Below are 20,890 nucleotides of genomic sequence, written 5' to 3' on the forward strand. Positions count from 1 at the left end.
CATGATTTGGAGACAGATTGAATGTGGGGAAGAAACGACAGGTCAGAGTCGAGGATGACCCCTAAGCAATGAGCTTGTGGGGTAGGCTAGATTGTCGAGTTGTCAAGCGTGATGGAGATAACAGGATGGTAACTGTTCTTAGTTGGCGGGAATATAAGTAATTCTGTTTTGTAAATATTGAGTTTGAGTTGGCGAGAAGACCCCCAAAATGAGATGGCAGAAAGACATTCCGAGACTCTGCCCAAAACCGAAAGCAAGTTGTTTGCTCAATGGCATGGCCAATATGAGATTATAGTAGTAGTGGGACCGGTCACTTACAAGGTTCAACAGAGGGTAGAAGGAAATAGTTAAAAATCTACCATTTAAACCTGTTAAAACCTTGAAGGAAAAATGCAAGTCAGCCCTCTTTAGTGGCCAAGAAAGTCCCAGAATGCCATGACCCATTGAAATCACCCTTAATCCTACCCAGAAACATGCAGTGGGGAATTTTGTAGCACAGTTTCTCAGTTTGATTCCTACCTTGGTTGATTAGCTGGTGGAGAATTTAGCAAAAGTATTTCTCGATTTAAGAAAAGAATATTGGCCGATAGAAAGAGTCTGTTCCCAGATGTTGAAAATGGAATTACTCAATTCTATAACAGATTGGGCAGCTATATAGATAAATTACCAACAGAGACTAAAATAAGATAGTACAGATTCTCGACTTTAGATAATGATATTAAGAACTAAATAGTGACCAAATATGGAATAATAAGTATAATAAGATGCGAACAAGCTATGTACTAACCATAGAGAAATTCTATACCCTTTGATTTTTCTCTATTTAATCCCCCCCCCCCACCACCCTCCTGGTCTATGTCTTATACGTAATATGTTATGTCTTGTTTTATTTTGAATGCTTTATTGTATTAACTTATTTTTATACATATATGTATAGGGTTCAGGGGACACTCCTTTGCTCTGTCTAAAAATAGCAAGTATTTAAAATAACTATGGAAGAACTTAGAATTAAATAAGAGAGAAGGAGCAAATATATAACAAAATTTTGGATGAGGCTAATGAGTGCCCAAGAAGCATAGGCGGAGAATTATACATTGTAAAGAGAAGACATATAAATGAATGTATGATATGTATATGCTAGTCATGAAAATGAAGCATTTAAATTGTATTGTCATTATTGGAAACTTAATAAATAAATGTTAAATAAAAGAAAAAGAAAAGAATATTGGCAGATTCTTTTGACTAAACCTACTAAAACAAAAAAAGCCTTCTCTACCCCAGACAACTTATTTCAGTATAAAGTGTTATCCTTAGGTTTACATGCAGCTGCAGATTTTTAGGACATTGTCATCTTTAGCTCTGACTTGATGTCACAACTACCGAGGGTAGAGACAGTGTTACGGTCTCTATGGGTATATGGGTTATATGTGTACCAACAACCCTTAGTAATGTGTCATTGGTATGGTGGAAGCAAAATATTTGGGGTACATTGTAGGCAGAGGACAAGTTAAGCCTAGTACGAAGCAATCCTCCCTTGGTCTTAACTCAAATGTAAGCCTCAATTTAGTACATTTCTTGGTCTAGTGGGATATTACCTCATATTAATTCGGGACTAGATTGGCTCCACTGACTGAGATAGGATGAACACCACTCCCAGCAATAAATCTATTTGCACAGTTAAAATATTTCATGCCGCAGTGCAACATGGTCTTACTGCATTTTAAAGCAGAATTTATTGCTAAATGAGGCTCAGTTTTTTTCTTGAGATTATGTATAATGCAATTGAGGAATTCTTCTGTTTTGCATGAATATTTTCATTGAATATTATTATTCAATTTTTTTGTAAAACATCATGTGAAAGTACCACTATCTACTATAAAGTTTAACCAAAATGTTAATTAATTTAAACTGCACAGACACAACCACACACACACACTGGTATATTGAAGTTATATAACTTAATTGTTATTGTAACATACTGCTCTGTTACATATCATATGAAAGCCAATAAAAGAGGTTTGAATTGAGACCTTGCCAACTCCATAGCTCAGTTATACCCCTTTCAGACATTCCAAAATCCCAGGTTTTTGCACATGAACGAGCATCAATCCGAGTCCCCGACCCTTCTTTTTACCTGAGTTGAGGACCCAGAATTTAAGCCCAGGGCAGACCCTTTCAGACATAAGAACAACCCAGGTTTTTCAGCAAATTACTGGATAGAAGTGCTTCACCTGGTAGTTTGCTGTTGTAAGTGTGAAAGGGTGCAGGCTGCACCATGGAAAATGACCCAGCAGTCAAAAAGCCGGGTAATTCCTGGATAGTATGTCTAAAAGGGGTATTAGGTGAACATAAATAAAAAATGTATAGGAAATTATTACAAAAAAATTGAAGCTTTAAAGGAACCTTAGGGCAATATTTGATTATATCTTCACACTTAAGGCATCAATTAATTTACCAAGTTTAATTTCAATCAGAAACTGGCTTTTTGAAATATTGTGCTTATTTGGAGTGGAATAACCCTATACTGTATGAAAACCCTTCACCTTAATGTACTGTATTTTGAAATGTTAATGCAGCAGATGATAAAGCTAAAAGATGCATGTTCCATGTGTACAGCATCTAGAATTTAAAATTGCAAACCTAGCAAATACAGTACTGATGTCCAGTCCATAAAACCCATTCTCTACTCCAAAATTTGCTGAAACAAAATTCTCATTCTTTTAATTTGAAGTTGTACAAAATTTTAGACTGTCCTGGCAAAAAAACAAAACAGTCTATGCTTTACCCATAAGCTTAGTTCTGTTTTAAAATAAATGTACCAAAAAAATAAATAAAACATGTTGCACTCTTTGCTCAATGTGAGCCATTTTCAAATAGGGATCAAAGAGGCCAACCATTACAGAGGAGATCTTATTAACGAATTTACACTTCAAAATACATTTGTAATGGTTTTGGACTACAATTCCTATAATCCTCATACAGTGCACAATGTATGTCTGTATTTGGATTGTTCAGGTTTGCTTAAATATTCATTTGTTTTCTGTAGGATCAGCTTACATTGGGCATTGCAATAATACCAGAATGCCTTTTCAGAAATGTGAGGCTTTTTAAATCTCAAGTGGTTTTCATGATAAAGTTAGCTTCTTCCAAAAGTATTTTGGGCAGGAAACCATCTACACAGCCTTCCTCTAAATCATAGGTCATCAGAAAAAAACCCATAGAAGCCAAAATTCCATAGAAATATTCAGTCACTCCACCAAATCTGGCAGCTCATAAATCTTTTTATGAGACACTCTCCAGTTATCTGGTACGATAGTAATCAAATCCATCCTCTCTCTTAGCAGAAATGAGATTATTTTGTGGAGTCTCAAGTGGTAAAAGGCATTGTACACCTCCCTTGGCACACCTTAGCTCTCAGGATGTGGTATATATAAAACACAAAACCTTGCTACAGGTCTCTCTTTCCACTCTATCATTTTTTGCATGCTTTACAACTTATTTTTCCCAGATGAGAAAAACATTCTACATTTGGTCCCAATGATAAGAACAACCCACATGTCTTAGGGTTAATGCATTGTATAGCGACGTCAAGCCACAGCATATTTCTGCAAAGTAACTTTTACTTGCGCCACTCTGCCACTAGTGTTTAATTATGCATTTAGGCATGATAGTATGCATATAAACAAGGGCATATATAGAAGCTATAAAGCAATTAAATATGTTCCCAATATTCATATTTGTAGTACCATATTTCCAATATCTGCTAAAACAAGTTTAACATTATCTGTAGCAAGCTTTATTTTTCTTTTAGACTTTCTACGCAATGATCCACGTTCCGGTGTTTGTTTTGTTCCTTCTTCTCTGAGTAACAACAACAAGCATGGTGTTGGAAAACATTGCATGTCTTATCTTCCTAAACAGCAACAGACATATACTTGCAATGGCACGAGCAATTTGCCAAGCCAAGTGTAAAAGTAGAGGAAGATCTATTGTACACAAAGGGAAAGCTTTGAATTATTAATAGCCTACTGTTAAGGAAATGATAGCATTTTATCACCCACCTCTAGTAGCAGGTCTCCTTCTGGCATGGCAATCCCTCCGGATGGGTTGTCTTCTTTTATTGCGTGACTGATTGCCTGGCAGGGTTGCTTCTTGGAGTGCTGTTCCTCAATTGCTGTTAAACAAGGTGAGGGAAGAAAAAAAAATAAGTAACAGAACTGATCAGTGTGATAGACTCAGTGAAGTGTTATAGTCAGGGGTCACAGAAAGAGCAGCATGCAACTTTCATATCTCACAGCCTAAAGCGTCACTTTGCTTTTTATGATTTGGCAGATCTCCAAGTCTTTAAGAATTACCATGCTGAGCATTTGCATCAATGCTCTTATAATCCTTTGAATGTGAACCATGTAAAACCTGTGTAAGATTGTGAAAACAATTGAAAAATTGCATAATTGAAAAAATATATACATAATCTCTAAGTAAAAGTGGTATTTAAATATACAATCACATCTAGTTATAGTCTACTTACAAAGAAATGTAAATTAAATAGGTGATAATGTCCTATGTGTATTTTTTTTATGTCTGTAAAGTGCTTGAGTCCTGTTGGAGAAAGTGCGCTATATAAATTAAACTTACTTACTTACTACATATCACTAACTAAACGATTATTAGGGCTTTATCCAATTAGGTGCAAGTCTGGGAATGCGATTTTGTTACATGAAATTCATATCCAATTAGAAAAGTCAATTTGCGGTACTTATTCATTACTGGCCCAATAACAGAAATTGAAAACTTTTAAATGCCTAATTAGTAATCCGGGTGGGGGGAATGGATGGATTGGGAGGTCCAAGGGTCCAAGGGTTTCTGAAGCAGTACCCAACATTTTACCTTAACTAAAGATACAACTTTTCAGAACCTGTTGCAGTGCACAAATTACTTTTCACACCCTCCTCTGAAGAAGCAATGCGAGTTTGGAAACGGATTGCAAATGCAATTGTAATTGTGAGTTTCTTATGTGAACAGCTCACAGAAGCCTAATTGGATGGATGCATTAGACTATCATGAAGTCACAATCTCGAAAGACGAATACTTCTATAAAGGGAAATCCAAAGAGACTTTAGATAACCATCCTAAACATGAGCTAATTAAACATCTACACAGGATCCATCAGGGTAACTATTGTGCTTCTTTTAGATGTACAGTAGTTTGGCTTTGAGAAGGATCTAAAATCTCCCTTAAAGGTCTGGTGCTATTTAAATTTAATTAGATATAATACAATATGCAAATCTCAGGTGTGCCTGTGTCCACAAACCTTAAAATAATTATGAAGATCTGTTTATCTACAGTTCTCCAGTATTATACTAAATATTCACAATTATAGATACTGCACTTCATAATTAAAATAAAAAAGAACCATGCAATATGGATGAATGAATATACAATACAATAAATCAACACCTGTAACAAATAAATCAAATTAAGTATACAGCAAATGTTTAATTTCTCAATAAACTAAATGGACCTATGTTCTCTGAAGTCTTTAAATTGTAGACATTTTACCTTCATTTTTATATTGATTTATTGTATTGTATATTCATTCAGCCATATTGCATGGTTCTTTTTTTATTTTCATTTTAATTATGAAGCACAATATTTATTATTGTGAATAGAAGGCTCTAAAACAGTGGCGTAACTATTGTGGCCGCTGGGGGGGGGGGTCTGCGGGGCTATGGTTACCCGCTGCCGTCTGCCCCTGCCCCCGGCCGGTACCTCCTGCCGCCCGGCACTTCTGTCGGGTCCCGGCTCCTGCAGCTAATAAAAAGTGACAATCAGAAAATGGTTGCCCCCATACAGAAGACCGTTTTTAAGGTTTGCTAGAGGAGGCTGCCACCTACTCTAACATCCTCAAAAACTGTCTGCATTATGGGGGCAGCCATTGTCTGAGTGTCACTTTTTATATGCTGCAGGAGCCGGGAGACTGAGAGCCGGGACCTGACAGAAGCACCGGCGGCAGGGGGTACCAGCTGCACGGGAAGGGGGTGGGGGCGCTCTGCCCAAATTTGCGGCATTGGGCCGCAAATTGAATAGTTCCGCCACTGCTCTAAAATGCTTTATTTCTACCCCCTGTGCACATACTGTAAATCTTAGAAGAAAAAACCTTTCAGTCACTATTTTACACCTGTATATTGGTGCAGTCAGTTATTTCTCATTTCTGATTTAATAAAATTATAAATAAATGCCGTGTTTCCACTAGAGGACATGTGTATTGAAATAAAGCAACTTTCACTAGCAAATAGAAAAAGTCGGTTTCTGTATAATCATTCTTTTAAAGAATGGATTATGATTGTAGTTAATTTCTTTTTGTGATAAAAGAATGCTTATCAGCTTGCCATCAGCTATGGGTCCAACTCCTCCCTAGTAAAGTACAAGACCTTACAACATGCAGTAGGCACTTGCGCACTAAGTGTACATCCACAGGCAATACTGATGACACCATTTTCATAGTACACAGTAGTACACAATTTTAAATGACACAGTATCAGTGGCTAATTGAATCAAGTGAGATATACAGCAATATAGAGGTCATTTTGGGACACACACTCTGGTGTCAGGTATAATTCCAGATACAACAATAAATATTTTAGGTTGTGGTCAGAAAAATTTGTATCTGTTGCAAGATAGGAATAGTAAACATTAGAAAGTGCTAATCTTCTACATCTAATGTGTCATGCCAAAGATATATTTAGAATGGACATTACCATAAGCATTTATTCATTATTATGTGGATCTTTACATTTAGGGTAAAATATTTTTGTCCGTGCAAAGTCGCATCTGTCAAAAAACACACCTCCTAAAAACATATGTTAAATGTATGTATTAAGCTTCATACTAGGTTTTGCCTTATAAATGATAGACGCTTTAAAAAATGTCTGATTCGGCCAGGAACCCGCACCTACATCCAACAAAAATGTCATTACATTGGCCTAAAGTGTCATAGTAATGGGGCCTAATCACTCAATATCGCTACATATACATCCATTTAACATTTATTTTAATTTACTGTCTGTATATTACTGTATATTTTGCCAGTTTGCTTATTTACATCAGCTAGTCTGGTGAAATATATACAGTACTGCCAGTTTGATATTCCAGCTATTCAGAATGCTTTCCTAGCCGAAAGCATCCTGGCGGAAGATCAAACAGGTGTGCATTCCATCTGACAGCACCCTACCAGCCACCCAGCATTCTGACAGCAGTAGTTAGAGCAGGGACCCGGCTCGCAGTGAATATTAATGAGCGGGTCCCCGCTCCAGCGCTGCTGGGGATAGGTTTCATTATGTGGCAAGGGCAGGATTTGCTTCTGTTTGTACACATTTTTTTTGTATACATATTTTATTATTATTATTTTTATTTACAGTTTCTTATATAGCGCAGCATATTCCGTTGAGCTTTACAATTGGAAACAACAGCGATTAAACAAACTTAGTAGATACAAACCCCCATGGAGGTAGGAGGGCCCTGCTCGCAAGCTTACAATCTATAGGGATAATAGGAGGTATACATAAGGATAGAAATCCATAGCATGGCAGTCCCATCAGACTACAAGACAGTCCTGATGGGATGCAATTAGATATAAATGCTACTGGAGGTTGTGTAGGGGTCCTGAGTATGATAAGCTTGCCTGAAGAGGTGAGTTTTCAGGGAACGCTTGAAAATTTGGAGGCTCGATGAGAGTCTTAATGCGCGTGGAAAGGCATCCCATAAGGTAGGTGCTGTCCGACAAAAAACCTGCAAGTGTAAGTGGGATCAAGTAATGAGTGTGGATGAGAGACGCAGATCTTGTGCAGAGCGGAGAGGTCGGGTGGGGATAAATTTTGAGATAAGCGAAGAGATATAAGTCGGCGTAGTCAGAGTAATGGCTTTGTATGTAAGTAGAAGTATTTTATATTGAATGTTATGATTGGCAGCCACCAGCACTGTTTTTTCCATACAGCAGTTCATCGGACTTCGTCAGGAGAGTAACTCTAGAGGGTAAATCGAGTCAAAAAGGGTCACCTTATATTTTGATGAGCACAATATTCTTTTGCACGACACGCATTTGGTGGAGATTTCACATACCAATTACACCAGAGAGCACTATTTCTCATTATTTTCTAGTATTTTTGCCTTGAGACAACACAACAACGTTCCACCAGGAGAATAACCAGTGGCCACCTGTCATTCAGGACTGTGTTTTAGGAGAAGGAACATGCCTTAAAAAACTGTGACTGACGATTCAGACCAACTCGGAGCAGAAGCGCATGACAGTACCCCTTTATATATATATATATATTTATATTCAGAAATCAGCGTCACTCCGGGACTCCATAATACATTTCAACCAACGTGAATTTTAATGTGTCTACAACATTTGGAGATGCACATCTGCACATACGCTGTTTGGTTTTATGTCCTGAAGACGAGCCAGTGGCTTGAAAAGCCTTAGACACATTAGAAATTCTTGTTGGTTGAAATGTATTATGGAGTCCTGTAGTGACGCTGACTTCTGAATATCTATATATCATAAATGGCATCCCCACTTGATTACATATATATATCTATATATATATATAGATATATATATATATATATATATATATATATATATATCTATATATATATATAGATATATATATCTATATATATATACAGTAGATATATATAGATAGATAGATAGATAGATACTTGTAAATAGACCCACTTTTTAATATACATACCACAGCAATAATCACATGACAATGGGTAGATTGTCATGTGATTATTGCTGTGGTATGTATATTAAAATCTACAAAGCATGAAAAGAGAAGACCGGTGAGTGCGTCTATTTACAAGTATCTGGATGTGTGGGAATACTCATTGGGTATGCCCTCTGGATTAGGAGACCCCGGCTGGTGAAGTTGAGGAGGAGAGTGCTGTCCTATATATATATAGCAGGAGTATGCAGGCACTCAGTCAAATCCTCAGACGACTGCCGGGGTGCCAGAGAAGCAGGTATGTAGAAAGGCAGGTTATGGCACTCTCACGGACTCAACAAATAATCGACACGACACGATGCTGTGGGTCAACGTTTCGGAAGATTTACTTCCTTTTTCAAGACACTTTTATGTCTTGAAAAAGGAAGTAAATCTTCCGAAACGTTGACCCACAGCATCGTGTCGTGTCGATTATTTGTTGAGTCCGTGAGAGTGCCATAACCTGCCTTTCTATATATATATATATATATATATATATATATATATATATATATATATATATATATATATACAAAAGCCAATAATCCACTCGCGCTGTACAGACTAAAGACCCTTTTAAGGTTGGCTGCCTTACCACAATGTCCCCAGAGGGCTAGGAGACCATTACAACAATAACAACACCCACTTATGGTATGGCGCCTATTAAAAATGGAAAACCGTCCATAAATATGTAGATCCAATGTCAAATGAAGCCAACAACGTATATTCATCCAGAACTTGTTTATTAATCTTCAAGTTGTCACTGGAAACATGTGTTATACAACCCAACGCGTTTTGTCAATCAAGACTTCATCAGGGTAAACAATGTATAAGTCTAAAAATACAATTACTTTCATTTAATACAATGAATAAAAATATTTAAAAATATTTCATACACTCCTAGGGAAAAACAAAACAAGAGGGAAAGAGGGAAAAACAAAACAAAATAATTTTCAACCTTTCAAAGAGACCACTCACGGAAGTAGAGGGTTTGAACTTTGTGCCGACTAAGGGCCATGACGATTTTCAGTGGCAAGTGGACTCCTTTAAATTTAATCGGAAATAAAGATTGAAGGAACATTTTGAGAAAAATCCTGCTATGCCTCCTTCCTCGAATGTCCAATTGGAAGAAGTATTGCCTATAACGAAAAACTCAAAGTTTGATCCAGTCCCCAACAATCAGACACTAAAGACCTTTAGTAAAACTTTGGACTTCCAGGCCAACAAAATAGGCCATAACAATAGGTCCAACTTTGGCAATCTGACTAAGGAGGAATTTGCTGCATTAAGGAATCTAAGTACTGACAAAAGTATCACCATCCGCCCCGCCGACAAGGGGGGCGGAGTGGTGATACAGGATATCGAGTAGTACCGTCATGAGCTCCAGAGACAATTAAATGATTCTGAGGTTTACACCATTTTGGGAATGGATCCCACAGCTCGCTTCAATAAAGAATTGTTGCAGATTCTGGAACGAGCGGCTACTAATAACATAATTACAGCCTCAACTGCTAAAATACTATACCAAGAACATCCCATGGCACCAGTTTTATACTCCCTCCCGAAGTTACACAAGGACTCAGTCAACCCGCCGGGAAGGCCCATCATAGTGGCTCGGGACTCCGTTTATTACAATGTGTCAAAATATTTGGACCTGCACTTCCAGCCTTCCATTCAGATACAGAGTACTTACCTGAAAGATACCACCTCCCTATTGAAAAAACTACAGAGCCTTCCAGATATTCCTGCAGAAGGTTTTTTATGTACCATGGATGTGGTCAGCCTCTACACCAGTATCTCACAGGATGCTGGTGTGGAGGCTGCCCGCAGATTACTGTCGGCCAGTCTGGTCTACAGTACAAAGGCCCAGACCTTACATTCTTTTTGGAATTGTTGTCGTTGACATTGTGCAATAATTATTTCTTGTTTGATGGCAAGTGGTACATCCAATGCCGGGGCTGCGCAATGGGATCTTGCGTAGCCCCGGCGTTTGCCAATTGTTATATGTTTGACATAGAAAAAGATTTTTTCTTCTCTGATACTTTCGTCTCATCCAGGATGTTCTTCCTGACCAGATACATTGATGACCTCCTGTGTATCTGGACGGGGCAGAAACAAGAGTTTGAGGAGATGATTGAACGCATCAACTTGTTGGACAGTACCATCAAGTTCACATTTGAGATTAACCCCAGGGGCGTAACTATAGCACCGCAGCCCCCGCCACCTTTGTTCCTTATTCTGTTTCTACAAGGGGTGTGCTACCACTGGACATAATAACTTTGTACAGAAGGCGAAGAGAGAAAAGATATGTCACGGCGTGGTGCACCTAAATTGACTCATACGAATAAAACTTTACTTTTATTAACATAATTTAAGATAGCGAAATATAAAAAAACACAGACAGAACAACATGAAAGGTGTGTTTTAAAAACGGTGGCTCACTGACTTCACACAGGTTTTGGACTATCTTGGTATAGCTGTATACAGGTGTTAATTGCCAATAATTGTGTGATTATACGTATAATATTTGATATATATTTATTTATTTATTAACAGTTTCTTATATAGCGCACACAGATTCCGCAGATTCCAACAATTAACGGACAATTTTACATCGTATAAAACACATTCCCATGTATCTTTACACTGAGGGACTCCTTCTAGGGTCCAATATTGTTCTAATTGGTGAGTTTTGTATGATTACCCCCTCCCAACCAAATGTGGCATTCAACCCATCCCTTAGTTGTAAGTATCGAAAGGCCATATTTCCCGCTACCTTAAATTCTCTTGCCAGTTGGTCAAATGATTTAACCCTACCTCCTTCATACACTTGTTTTATACTATCTATACCGTACTTCCTCCAACATCTCTTTATTTCATTACTTCTTATTCCCCTATCTTGATCTCCACCTTTTATTGCCCATATTGGGGTTTCCGGATCTACTCCTTCATACTCCATTAATTTGTTAACTATTTAGATGTTGTAATCTAGTAGTATTTGTTTGGGGGAGTATCCTACCTTTACCTCTTTTACATTCTCCTCCCCTTCGTCCATCATCCACTCCTTTAATGCCATATTTGTGCCGCCATATAATACAATTTAAAGTGGGGTAGAGCTAGTCCCCCTTGATTCTTATTCTTCACTAATGTATCTATTTTTATTCTCGCCCTTTTATTTCCCCAGATGAACGATGATGTAATACTATTGATCTTTTTAAATATCCTACCTGGGATATATGTAGGAGCTTGCTGGAATATATACAACATTTTTGGCAGAGACACCATTTTTATTAGGTTAATTCTACCTGTTACTGTTAAGGGCAATTTTACCCATGTTTTTGTTTTCTCTTGGTACCAATTGACTAGTGGTTCCACATTTAATTTTACAAAGTGTTCAGCATTGTTTGATATATGTATCCCCAAGTATTTCATACTGTCTGCCCACCTCAATGTTCCACTCCTTTCCATATTTTGTAGACTTTTTCCTTTGGCTGGCATTATGTTGGATTTACTCCAATTTATTTTTATCCCTGATCTCTTTCCAAACTCCTCCAGACAAGACATTACAATTGGCATTTCTGCTCTATGGTCCGATACATATATCAACATATCATCTGCATATAAAGATATTATTTGTTTCTTATTTCCCACTCTCCCTTGTCCAATGCCCTTTAATCCAGGATTTTGCCCAAGGGCGCATGCCAATGGTTCTATTGCCAAGTTAAACAATCCAGGGGACATCGGGCACCCCTGTCTTGTTCCTCTTGCCAATTCAAATGTTTCTGTCAGATATCCGTTCACCTGTACTTTGGCTTTTGGGTTTTCAGCCATCCAATAAAATTTTCTCCAAACTTAAACCGTCTCAGCACCTCCCACAGGTACCGCCACTCTATGCTGTCATACGCGTTGGCAGCATCGAGTGAGATGATGGCAGAGTTCCCTCCCTGTGCCTGTTCAACCTGCGTATTAACATAGAATCTCCTGATATTAATCGCTGTGCTCTTATCTCGCCTGAACCCTGTCTGGTCTCTATGTAGGAGTTTGGGCATAACACCCTCCATTCTATTTGCCAGTACCTTGGCTAATATTTTGGCATCTGAATTCATTAAATATATCGGTCTATATGCTTCAAGTGTTTTGGAGTTTTTCCCCTCCTTTGGAATCAGCACAATTATGGCCTCGCTCATAGATTCTAGGATTTTTTTTGTTTTCCAGGCTGTTATTAAACATTTCTGCCATTCTGGGGGCTACCTAATTGCAATACTTCCCATATACTTCGGATGGCAAGCCATCGCACCCAGGTGCTTTACCCTTCGGGGAGGTGTTAATGGCTGTTTTCACTTCCTCTATGGAAATTGGCTGTTCTAGTATCTCCCTTTCTTGGCTATTCAGGGCGGGTAGCACTATTTCTGTCAGATATGATACTATATCTACCTCTATATCTGTCAATGTGGACGTATACAGTTGGTCAAAGTATTGTAGGAAGGCGTTTGCGATTTCTGGGGTCTTATCCAGTATCACCCCTTCTCCGTTCTCTATTTGCAGGATGTTGTTTGATTTTTTATCCTGTTTGGCCAGTTGTGCCAAATAGCTACCGGGTCTGTCGTATAGTATATATTTATTGTGTGCAAGAAACGACTCTTGCTTGATCGCCCTCTTCTGAGCTTCCTCCAACCACACTGTATTGGCTTTAAGCCATTCGCCTTTGGCCTCTTCTGTTCTATCTTGCCAGTACTTCCTTTCCATAGTTTTACTGACCCTTTCTGCCTCCACATTTTTTTCCCTGGCCCACCTTTTTATTTGTGCGATTCTTTAGATTAATGACCCCCTTATGTTTGTTTACCAGCATCCCATACTATCTCAGGGTTTGCTGACCCTTCATTATGTGTATAATATGTCTCCCTATCACCTCCGACCCAGGCCCCATCTGATCCAACCATGATGGATGACATTTCCATATTCTAATCCCTGTCTCACGTTGTTCTCTAATATGTATCAGAATGGGAGCGTGGTCAGAGATTCCTCAGGGCATATATTCCACCTGGGGGAATAATGTAGGATCCATAAAAGCCATGTCTATCCGGAACAGCGAGTCATATGAATGGGAGTAACACGAATATGTATTTGTTTTTGGATTCTTTTCTCTCCACCAGTCCTTCCATCCTATATCTTCTATAAAATATTGTAACCCTTTATTTCCTATGGTCTTACTTGGATTCCCTTTCTCCACCTATCAAGATTGGGGTTCAGGACATTATTGAAGTCTCCCAGACATATGACCGCTGCTCCTTCGGACCCGGCTGCAAACTCCACTGCCTTTTTCAATACATCATACTGAAAGGGTGGTGGGATATACACCGCCAGTATACATATACGCATTTTATTTAATTGTCCCTGCAAAAATACATCTGCCCATACCATCTATTTCTTGCTTCTGGCATATAAATGAAACATTTTTATGAATTAACACGGAAACTCCTCTAGCAGCATTAGTGAAACAGGAATGGTATATACTTCCTTCTTCAGGGCCATTGTTTTCTCCCCCTGTAGGTGGGTTTCCCCCAAACAAATTATCTGTGCCCCATATTGTTTAACTTGATTCATCACTGTAGCCCTCTTAATCCTTTCATTTAAACCTCGCACATTCCAATACAAAAAGGTCAACATTTTTTTTATCTATAAGCAATATGCACCACTTCTTATCCATCACATGTACTTTTTTAGGCAATATACACATTTCTTCTATTTTTGGCTTATCCCTAGCAGATCCCTCCCCCCCCACCCTGTATACCACCCCCCTGCAGTATACCTTCTCCCCATCCCCTCCCCCACATCCTACTTCCTTTCACCACCCTACCCATATACATCACTTACACTTATGTCTTTCACACACCTCTTCATTTGGGGCAATATCAGTCTCAATGATCACTCTCACGAGTGAGCCCTCTGACTAATGCTTCTACATGAATACTTGTTTTAAGACACAGGGAGAAAAAAAAACCACATATATTGATAGACACTTCTCCATTTTACATTTCAGCATCCTCTTTCCCTTTAAATTTTTATGGCTTTCTAGCCGTATCTTGCCTCTTCTGGGCTACTACCCGATTTGGTCTGGCCATCTATTATTATCTCTTACTTCACCCATACCACCATGGGATAGTAGATGTTAACCACACAGAGGGAGGAAAAATAAATAAATAAATAAAACACAAAATTGATGAGCAATGTTCAGACTTTACATTATATCAGTCTAATTCCTTCTGAGCTGATGGCTTTCTAGCCATAAGTAAGAAAAAGAAAAAAGATAACTCTCTTTTTAGGGGCACTAACTTTTGCTGTAAGATTGATTTACAAATTCGTACACATGAGTATAAGAAGACAATACAATATGCGTAAATGTTTCTGAGAAAATTCCCTTAAGAAATTCCTAGAAAAAATTACCGAGGAAGAGGGGGAGAAGGGGAATAGTCAAGGATAGACAGGGTTGACCTAATTCTGAGCACACTTTGAGTGGATGTTTGTTGTTATGAGAGTAAGTTGATGTTCTGTATGGGGTAAAGATGGTAATGTACACAATGTATCTCCCAAGATGGAGTCTAGGTTACTGTCCCTTTAATGACTCAACATATCCTCTGGTAGACAATGAGAGATATAGGTTGAGCAACCCTGGACTACAATTGTGCTCAAATAGTCCAGGTTACTGTCCCTTTAAAAGTGGCTTATACTCTTATGCTCTCAAACAAACCACTAAGAGGTAATAGTGAAAACAGATTAGATAACAGCAGCTAAGCACAGATGGTGTACACAGCTACACGTATGGGAAATATTTGATAAAAAGTATTTTTATTCAAAAAGTTTTTTGATGCTTAAGTGATAAAGTGTATCAGCTTATATAATAAGATGAGCACCACTTGTGATCTTCCGCAGAATTACTTGGGTCATCAATAGAATGAGCTGAATTTAATAAGTGTTGTTATACAGTGAAAAAAAATTATATATAATGAAAAAAATATCATAATAACATTTAAAAATGGCGAAAATATTTATAGTAAGGTGGTGTCAACCACTTTCAGGAGACCCAGTAATTTATCAATAACATGAGCTGATTAACTTCAATTACGTAATGCACACATATTATTTTGCACATGAGCTAGTATAGCAGTAAAAAAACAAGTTTGTACCCGTTGGTGTCCCAACTGTCTCTCACTAGTCCGTGTGCCACAGGGGCAGTGAACGGAATCCAGTAAGGTACAGGATAAGGGGCTGCCAATATGGGAACAAATTGGAAGCAAGATAACTGGGATCTGCTGTTGTGCCTCAGCTCTTGGATCACCCCTGTTGGTAATCCAGCGTAGGAGGTCACTCTTGGCTGACGCACAATGAGAGTCCCTTAAATAAGGAGGAAAGGGATAGCGGCATAGGAGAATATATACACTTATATCATATAATTAGTATTTCTCTATGCTATATAAGTAGGTAGTAGCTATTTACATTGATATACAAGAAAAAAACCCTTTTATATTGCTGGGGAGATCTACAAACACAATTGTTTGGACATATCAGTCATAATATCAAAGTGCTACTTATCCTCCGACTGCTAGCTCTAATGTGAAGGGTGCATCAGCGGGTTCCTTCAGTGGTCTCCATACCACCTAGCTGCTGGACGTACGTTTCGCCACAGTGTGCAGGTTTCTAGCCATGTCATTGCCTCCTCTGGGCTAGTAAAGAATTTGGTCTGGCCGTCTATTATTGTCCTGAGCTTTGCTGGAAACATCATGGAATATTGAATGTTGAGTTCCCTTAGTTTTTTCTTAACGGTCACAAATTTGATCCTTTCTTTTTGAACTTCTCTAGCGAAGTCTGGGAAGATCATGATGGTATTTCCATCCATTGCCAGGCCTAGGCCCCTGGATTTTCGTATTATACTGTCCCAATCCCTAAAGTTCAATAGTTTTGCTATCATTGTACGAGCAGGGGCTCCTGGGGGCAAAGGTTTCATTGGTACCCGATGTGCCCTCTCCACACTAAACTGTGTTGTTAATGACTCTCTACCAATCTGAGAGATCAACCATGTCTCTAGCCATAGTTTAGGATTGTCACCCTCTATTTTCTCTGGTAACCCTATTATCCTGATATTTTTACATCAGAGACGTCCTTCCATCTCTGCCACTTGGTTGTGAGCACTTGCCACAGCTTCATTTAACTTTTTAATTTGTATTATCATCGTCCCCTGTCCTCCAGTTGGGATATTCTGGTTTCTGCCTCGTTAACCCTCACCTGCACACTCTGTACAGACTGTCTCAGCAGCACAATTTGCCACTTAGCCTTTCTTCACTACCCTTAATGGCTTCCATCAGCTTCTGGAATGTGGTTTCTGGGATTTGTTCAGCTGATGTGGGTTCAGACTGGGCTGATTGGTTATAGGAGAGGGATTCTCGGGGTTTGTCCTGTCTTGCCCATTTTGTATGTTCTATTTCAGGGGCTTTAACTTTTTAGCAGTTATATGCAACTGTGGCTTACTTGGTTACTGGGTACTAGCCTTTAGGCACAGGTTCCTCCCTTGGCTTTAATATATTTTCCTTTCCCCTTGTACCACCTGCTTTTCCTTGCTGTGCTCCTTTGTTCCACAGGGCTTGTTGCTGTAGTTGACCAAGGGCCTTTCTCACACCCGATATCTGCCCCCTTCGCTCCAACTGGCTCCTGTGGCTAGAATGTTGTCAGCCTTCTTTATTTTATCCGCACCGCCAGTTGTTATGCAGGACTTTGTGCAGTTTATGACCCAGCAGGCTCCCTCTGTATGTGGCGACTCTTCACCCCGCTGTGCCCGGGCAGTGTCTCATCACACCGCATCTCCTGCACGCTTCTGCCCGGCACACTCTGCAGCGTCCTCTGCCCGTCAGCGTGCCTGCGTCATCAGTCAGGGACCCGACCGCTCTCGGCTCGCTGCTCGTCCTTTACCTCGCTTCCTCCCTCTCTCCACAGTCAGCGTCCTCCGTCCACCGGCACAGCCTCGCCAACGTCAGCTGTCAGGGACTCAACTTCTCTCCGCTCGCCGTCCTCCCGCTCTCAGCTCAGCTCGGCTATCAGGTATATTTTGGCCATTGTGCTGTCTCCGTGCTCACCAATACAAACTTCTCTCCGTGCAGCTCATCTGGGCTTCAATATGCCAGAGGGCTCACCGACTCTCGCCCTATCCGGAGACTTCCGTGATCACGCCCTCTTATATATACATACATATTTGACAAGCCCTGAGTGCCGCGGTCCTCTGCCTACATATCCATTGGGGCTCTGCTGATGCAGCGTCCTTACTGAAGGCATCAGGCAAGAAGCTACTCACGAGGAGCTGAGTGCCGGCATCCAAACATTGTATGTATGTATATATATATATATATATATATATATATATATATATATATATACATACATACATACATACATATATATACACACACTGTGTGGACAAATTATTATTACCACTTGACACTTATACGCAGATAAAAAGGAATGTAGGACAAGTGAAGCATCAATTGCATACTGTTGCTTGTGAAGAAATGGGCAAAAAACATGATATAGCTGAGTTTGAACGTGGGATGATTGTAGGCGCTTGAACCATCGTAAGAAGTATCACCAAAACGGCAGCACTTGTGAAGTGTTCGAGATCAGCAGTTATTAATGTTTACAGAGAGTGGACTACCAAGCAGAAAACCAGGTCTCAACGTCAGGCTTGTGGTCCTCACAGGTTACTGAATGCTTGATATGAAAGGAGAGAGAGTTGTCCAGTCCAACAGAAGAGCAACAGTCAAATTGCGGGGAATCTTAATCAAGGAGCAACTGCGAAGGTCTCTGAACGAACTGTTCGCCGCACATTACACCGTGTAGGCTATGGAAGCCGATGACCTGTTTGAAAGTCTCTATTGCTGCAAAGGAGCACAAGGATTGGACAGTAGATGACTGGAAAAGGGTAATGTGGACCGACTAATCGCATTTTTAATTACACAATGCAGATGGCAGGGTGCAAATATGGAGAAAACAGCATGAAAGCATGGACCCCAACTGCATTGCCACAACACTTCAAGCTGGTGGACTAAATATTATGGTTTGGGGGATGTTTTCTTGACATTACTGTATATGGATCCTTTGATTCCTGTGGAACAACGTTTGAATGGCCAAGGGTATTTGAGTGCTATCGCAGATCAAGTACATCCTGTTGTGTTAATGGTGTACCCTGCCGGGGATGGATACTTCCAGCAGGACAATGCTCCCTGTCATAAAGCTGGCATTGTCTGCAGATGGTTCGAAGAGCATGACAGAGACTTAGTTGGCCTGCAGATTCACTAGATTTCAATCCAATTTAGAATCTGTGGGATGAGATCGAACGGGCCATCAGGCAGCTGGATCCAGTACCATCAAATTTTAAGGAATTGGAAAGTGCAGTTCATGGGATATGGTCTCAAATTCCTCATACCACTTACCAAGATCTCATAGAGTCCATGCCAAGAAGAATCCATGCAGTATTAAAGGCAAAAGGTGGTCCAACATTGTATTGAGGGGGTGGTCATAATAATTTATCCACTCAATATATATATATAGAAGTGTACGGTGACTTCAATCCCCTCGGGAATATGGAAACTAGCACGGCACTGCAGTTCTTTTGAAAAAAGTTTATTACCATCTACGTTTCGGGGCTAGACGCCTTCAGGAGGAAAAATGCAAACAACCATACAAGAACAAGTGCTCTCCTTTTAGAAGGAAGATGGAGGAGCTACCCTGCCCCCCGACTACCCGAGGACACAGGTGCGTAACACAGGTGTGTGGATGCCTCTGATGATTCACCGGACCTCACACAGACCTGTCAGTTGCTATGGCAACTATACACAACCACAGTGTACTCCAGCAAGGGGAGCCGATGGTGGCCACCCAATTTCCTGCAAATACAAATAAAAAGACAAATATCATATACACAAAACAAACATGCAGCGATACATAAATATACAAAAATATACAAAAAATACATAAATATACAAAAATATATACAAAAGGGAATAAGTGAACAAAAATGTGAAAAATCGGACTAAAGGACACACGATAACATGAAGTACATAACGCATTATAACATTACCAAAACGTGTAAAACAGTATCAAGGACAGGGGCTAACGTAAAGCATTCCACATGATCCTTTCATTAAGCCCTTTAAGGGCTACAGTGTCTAGTTTAAAAACCATGATGCCTCAAAGCAAAGCAATTTCTTAGCACGATCTCCACCTCTAGCAGAAGCGGGTACATGATCAATAATTTGATATCTCAAAGAGCACAATGTATGATTGCACTCCTTGAAAAGAATAGCTACTGGTTGTTCCATTTTTTGTCCTTAATTGCGGCTTTAATAGAGGATCTGTGCACAGCCATCCTCTCCTTAAACGTGCGAGTCGTCATGCCGATGTAATAAAAGCCACATAAGCAAATAATAATGTAAACAATATATTTAGCGTTGCATGTCAATACATGTTTCATTTAAAATTGCCTATCAAGATGCTGGTGTTTGAAATGATTACCAGCAATTAAATAACTGCATGTCACGCAGTTAGCACTGCAATAAAATCCAGTTTTTTTAATTTTAACATGATTGTCCATGTCAGAATTAAAACCAGAGATGTCAGAATGGACTAAATTGTCCCGTAAATGACATCTTAGTTTGTAGCATGAAATGGGGCGGGTATTACTGGAACAGGGTAAATCCCTGTCAGAAGCAACTACTGTCCACAGTGCTCTAGTAGTATTATCTTTAGTTTTATTCTTATAGGCACAATATGGAATTAATAATGCTTTCCTATTCAGGTTAAGAACTTTCTGTTTAGACATCTCTAATGTTTTTAACCCCTTCCTGACAGAGCCAGTTTTTGCGTTCCTGACAGAGCCATTTTTTTCAAATCTGACATGTTTCACTTAAGTGGGGATAACTTTTTTTTGCTTTTACTTATCCCAGTGATTTTGAGATTGTTTTCTCGTGACACATTGTACTTCAAATTAGTGGTAAATTTGGGTCGATACAGTCTGTGTTTTTTTGTGAAAAATACCAAAATGTCGTGAAAAAATAGAAAATTTTGCAATTTGCAAA

General features: G+C 39.3%; 1 protein-coding gene across 2 annotated transcripts in view; it reads right to left on the reverse strand.

Annotated features, from left to right (window-relative positions):
- Positions 1-20,890, reverse strand: part of AHRR (aryl hydrocarbon receptor repressor) — a 564,251-nt gene that overhangs the window by 304,827 nt on the left and 238,534 nt on the right. For both annotated transcript variants that reach the window (XM_083188386.1, XM_083188385.1), the window contains exon 4: positions 4,062-4,174. In XM_083188386.1, coding sequence (XP_083044512.1) covers positions 4,062-4,174 — 113 coding nt within the window. The remainder of the gene's footprint in view (positions 1-4,061; positions 4,175-20,890) is intronic.

The sequence above is a fragment of the Crinia signifera genome, chromosome 5, assembly GCF_055691185.1.
Source record: "Crinia signifera chromosome 5, ASM5569118v1, whole genome shotgun sequence".
Lineage (NCBI taxonomy): Eukaryota > Metazoa > Chordata > Amphibia > Anura > Myobatrachidae > Crinia > Crinia signifera.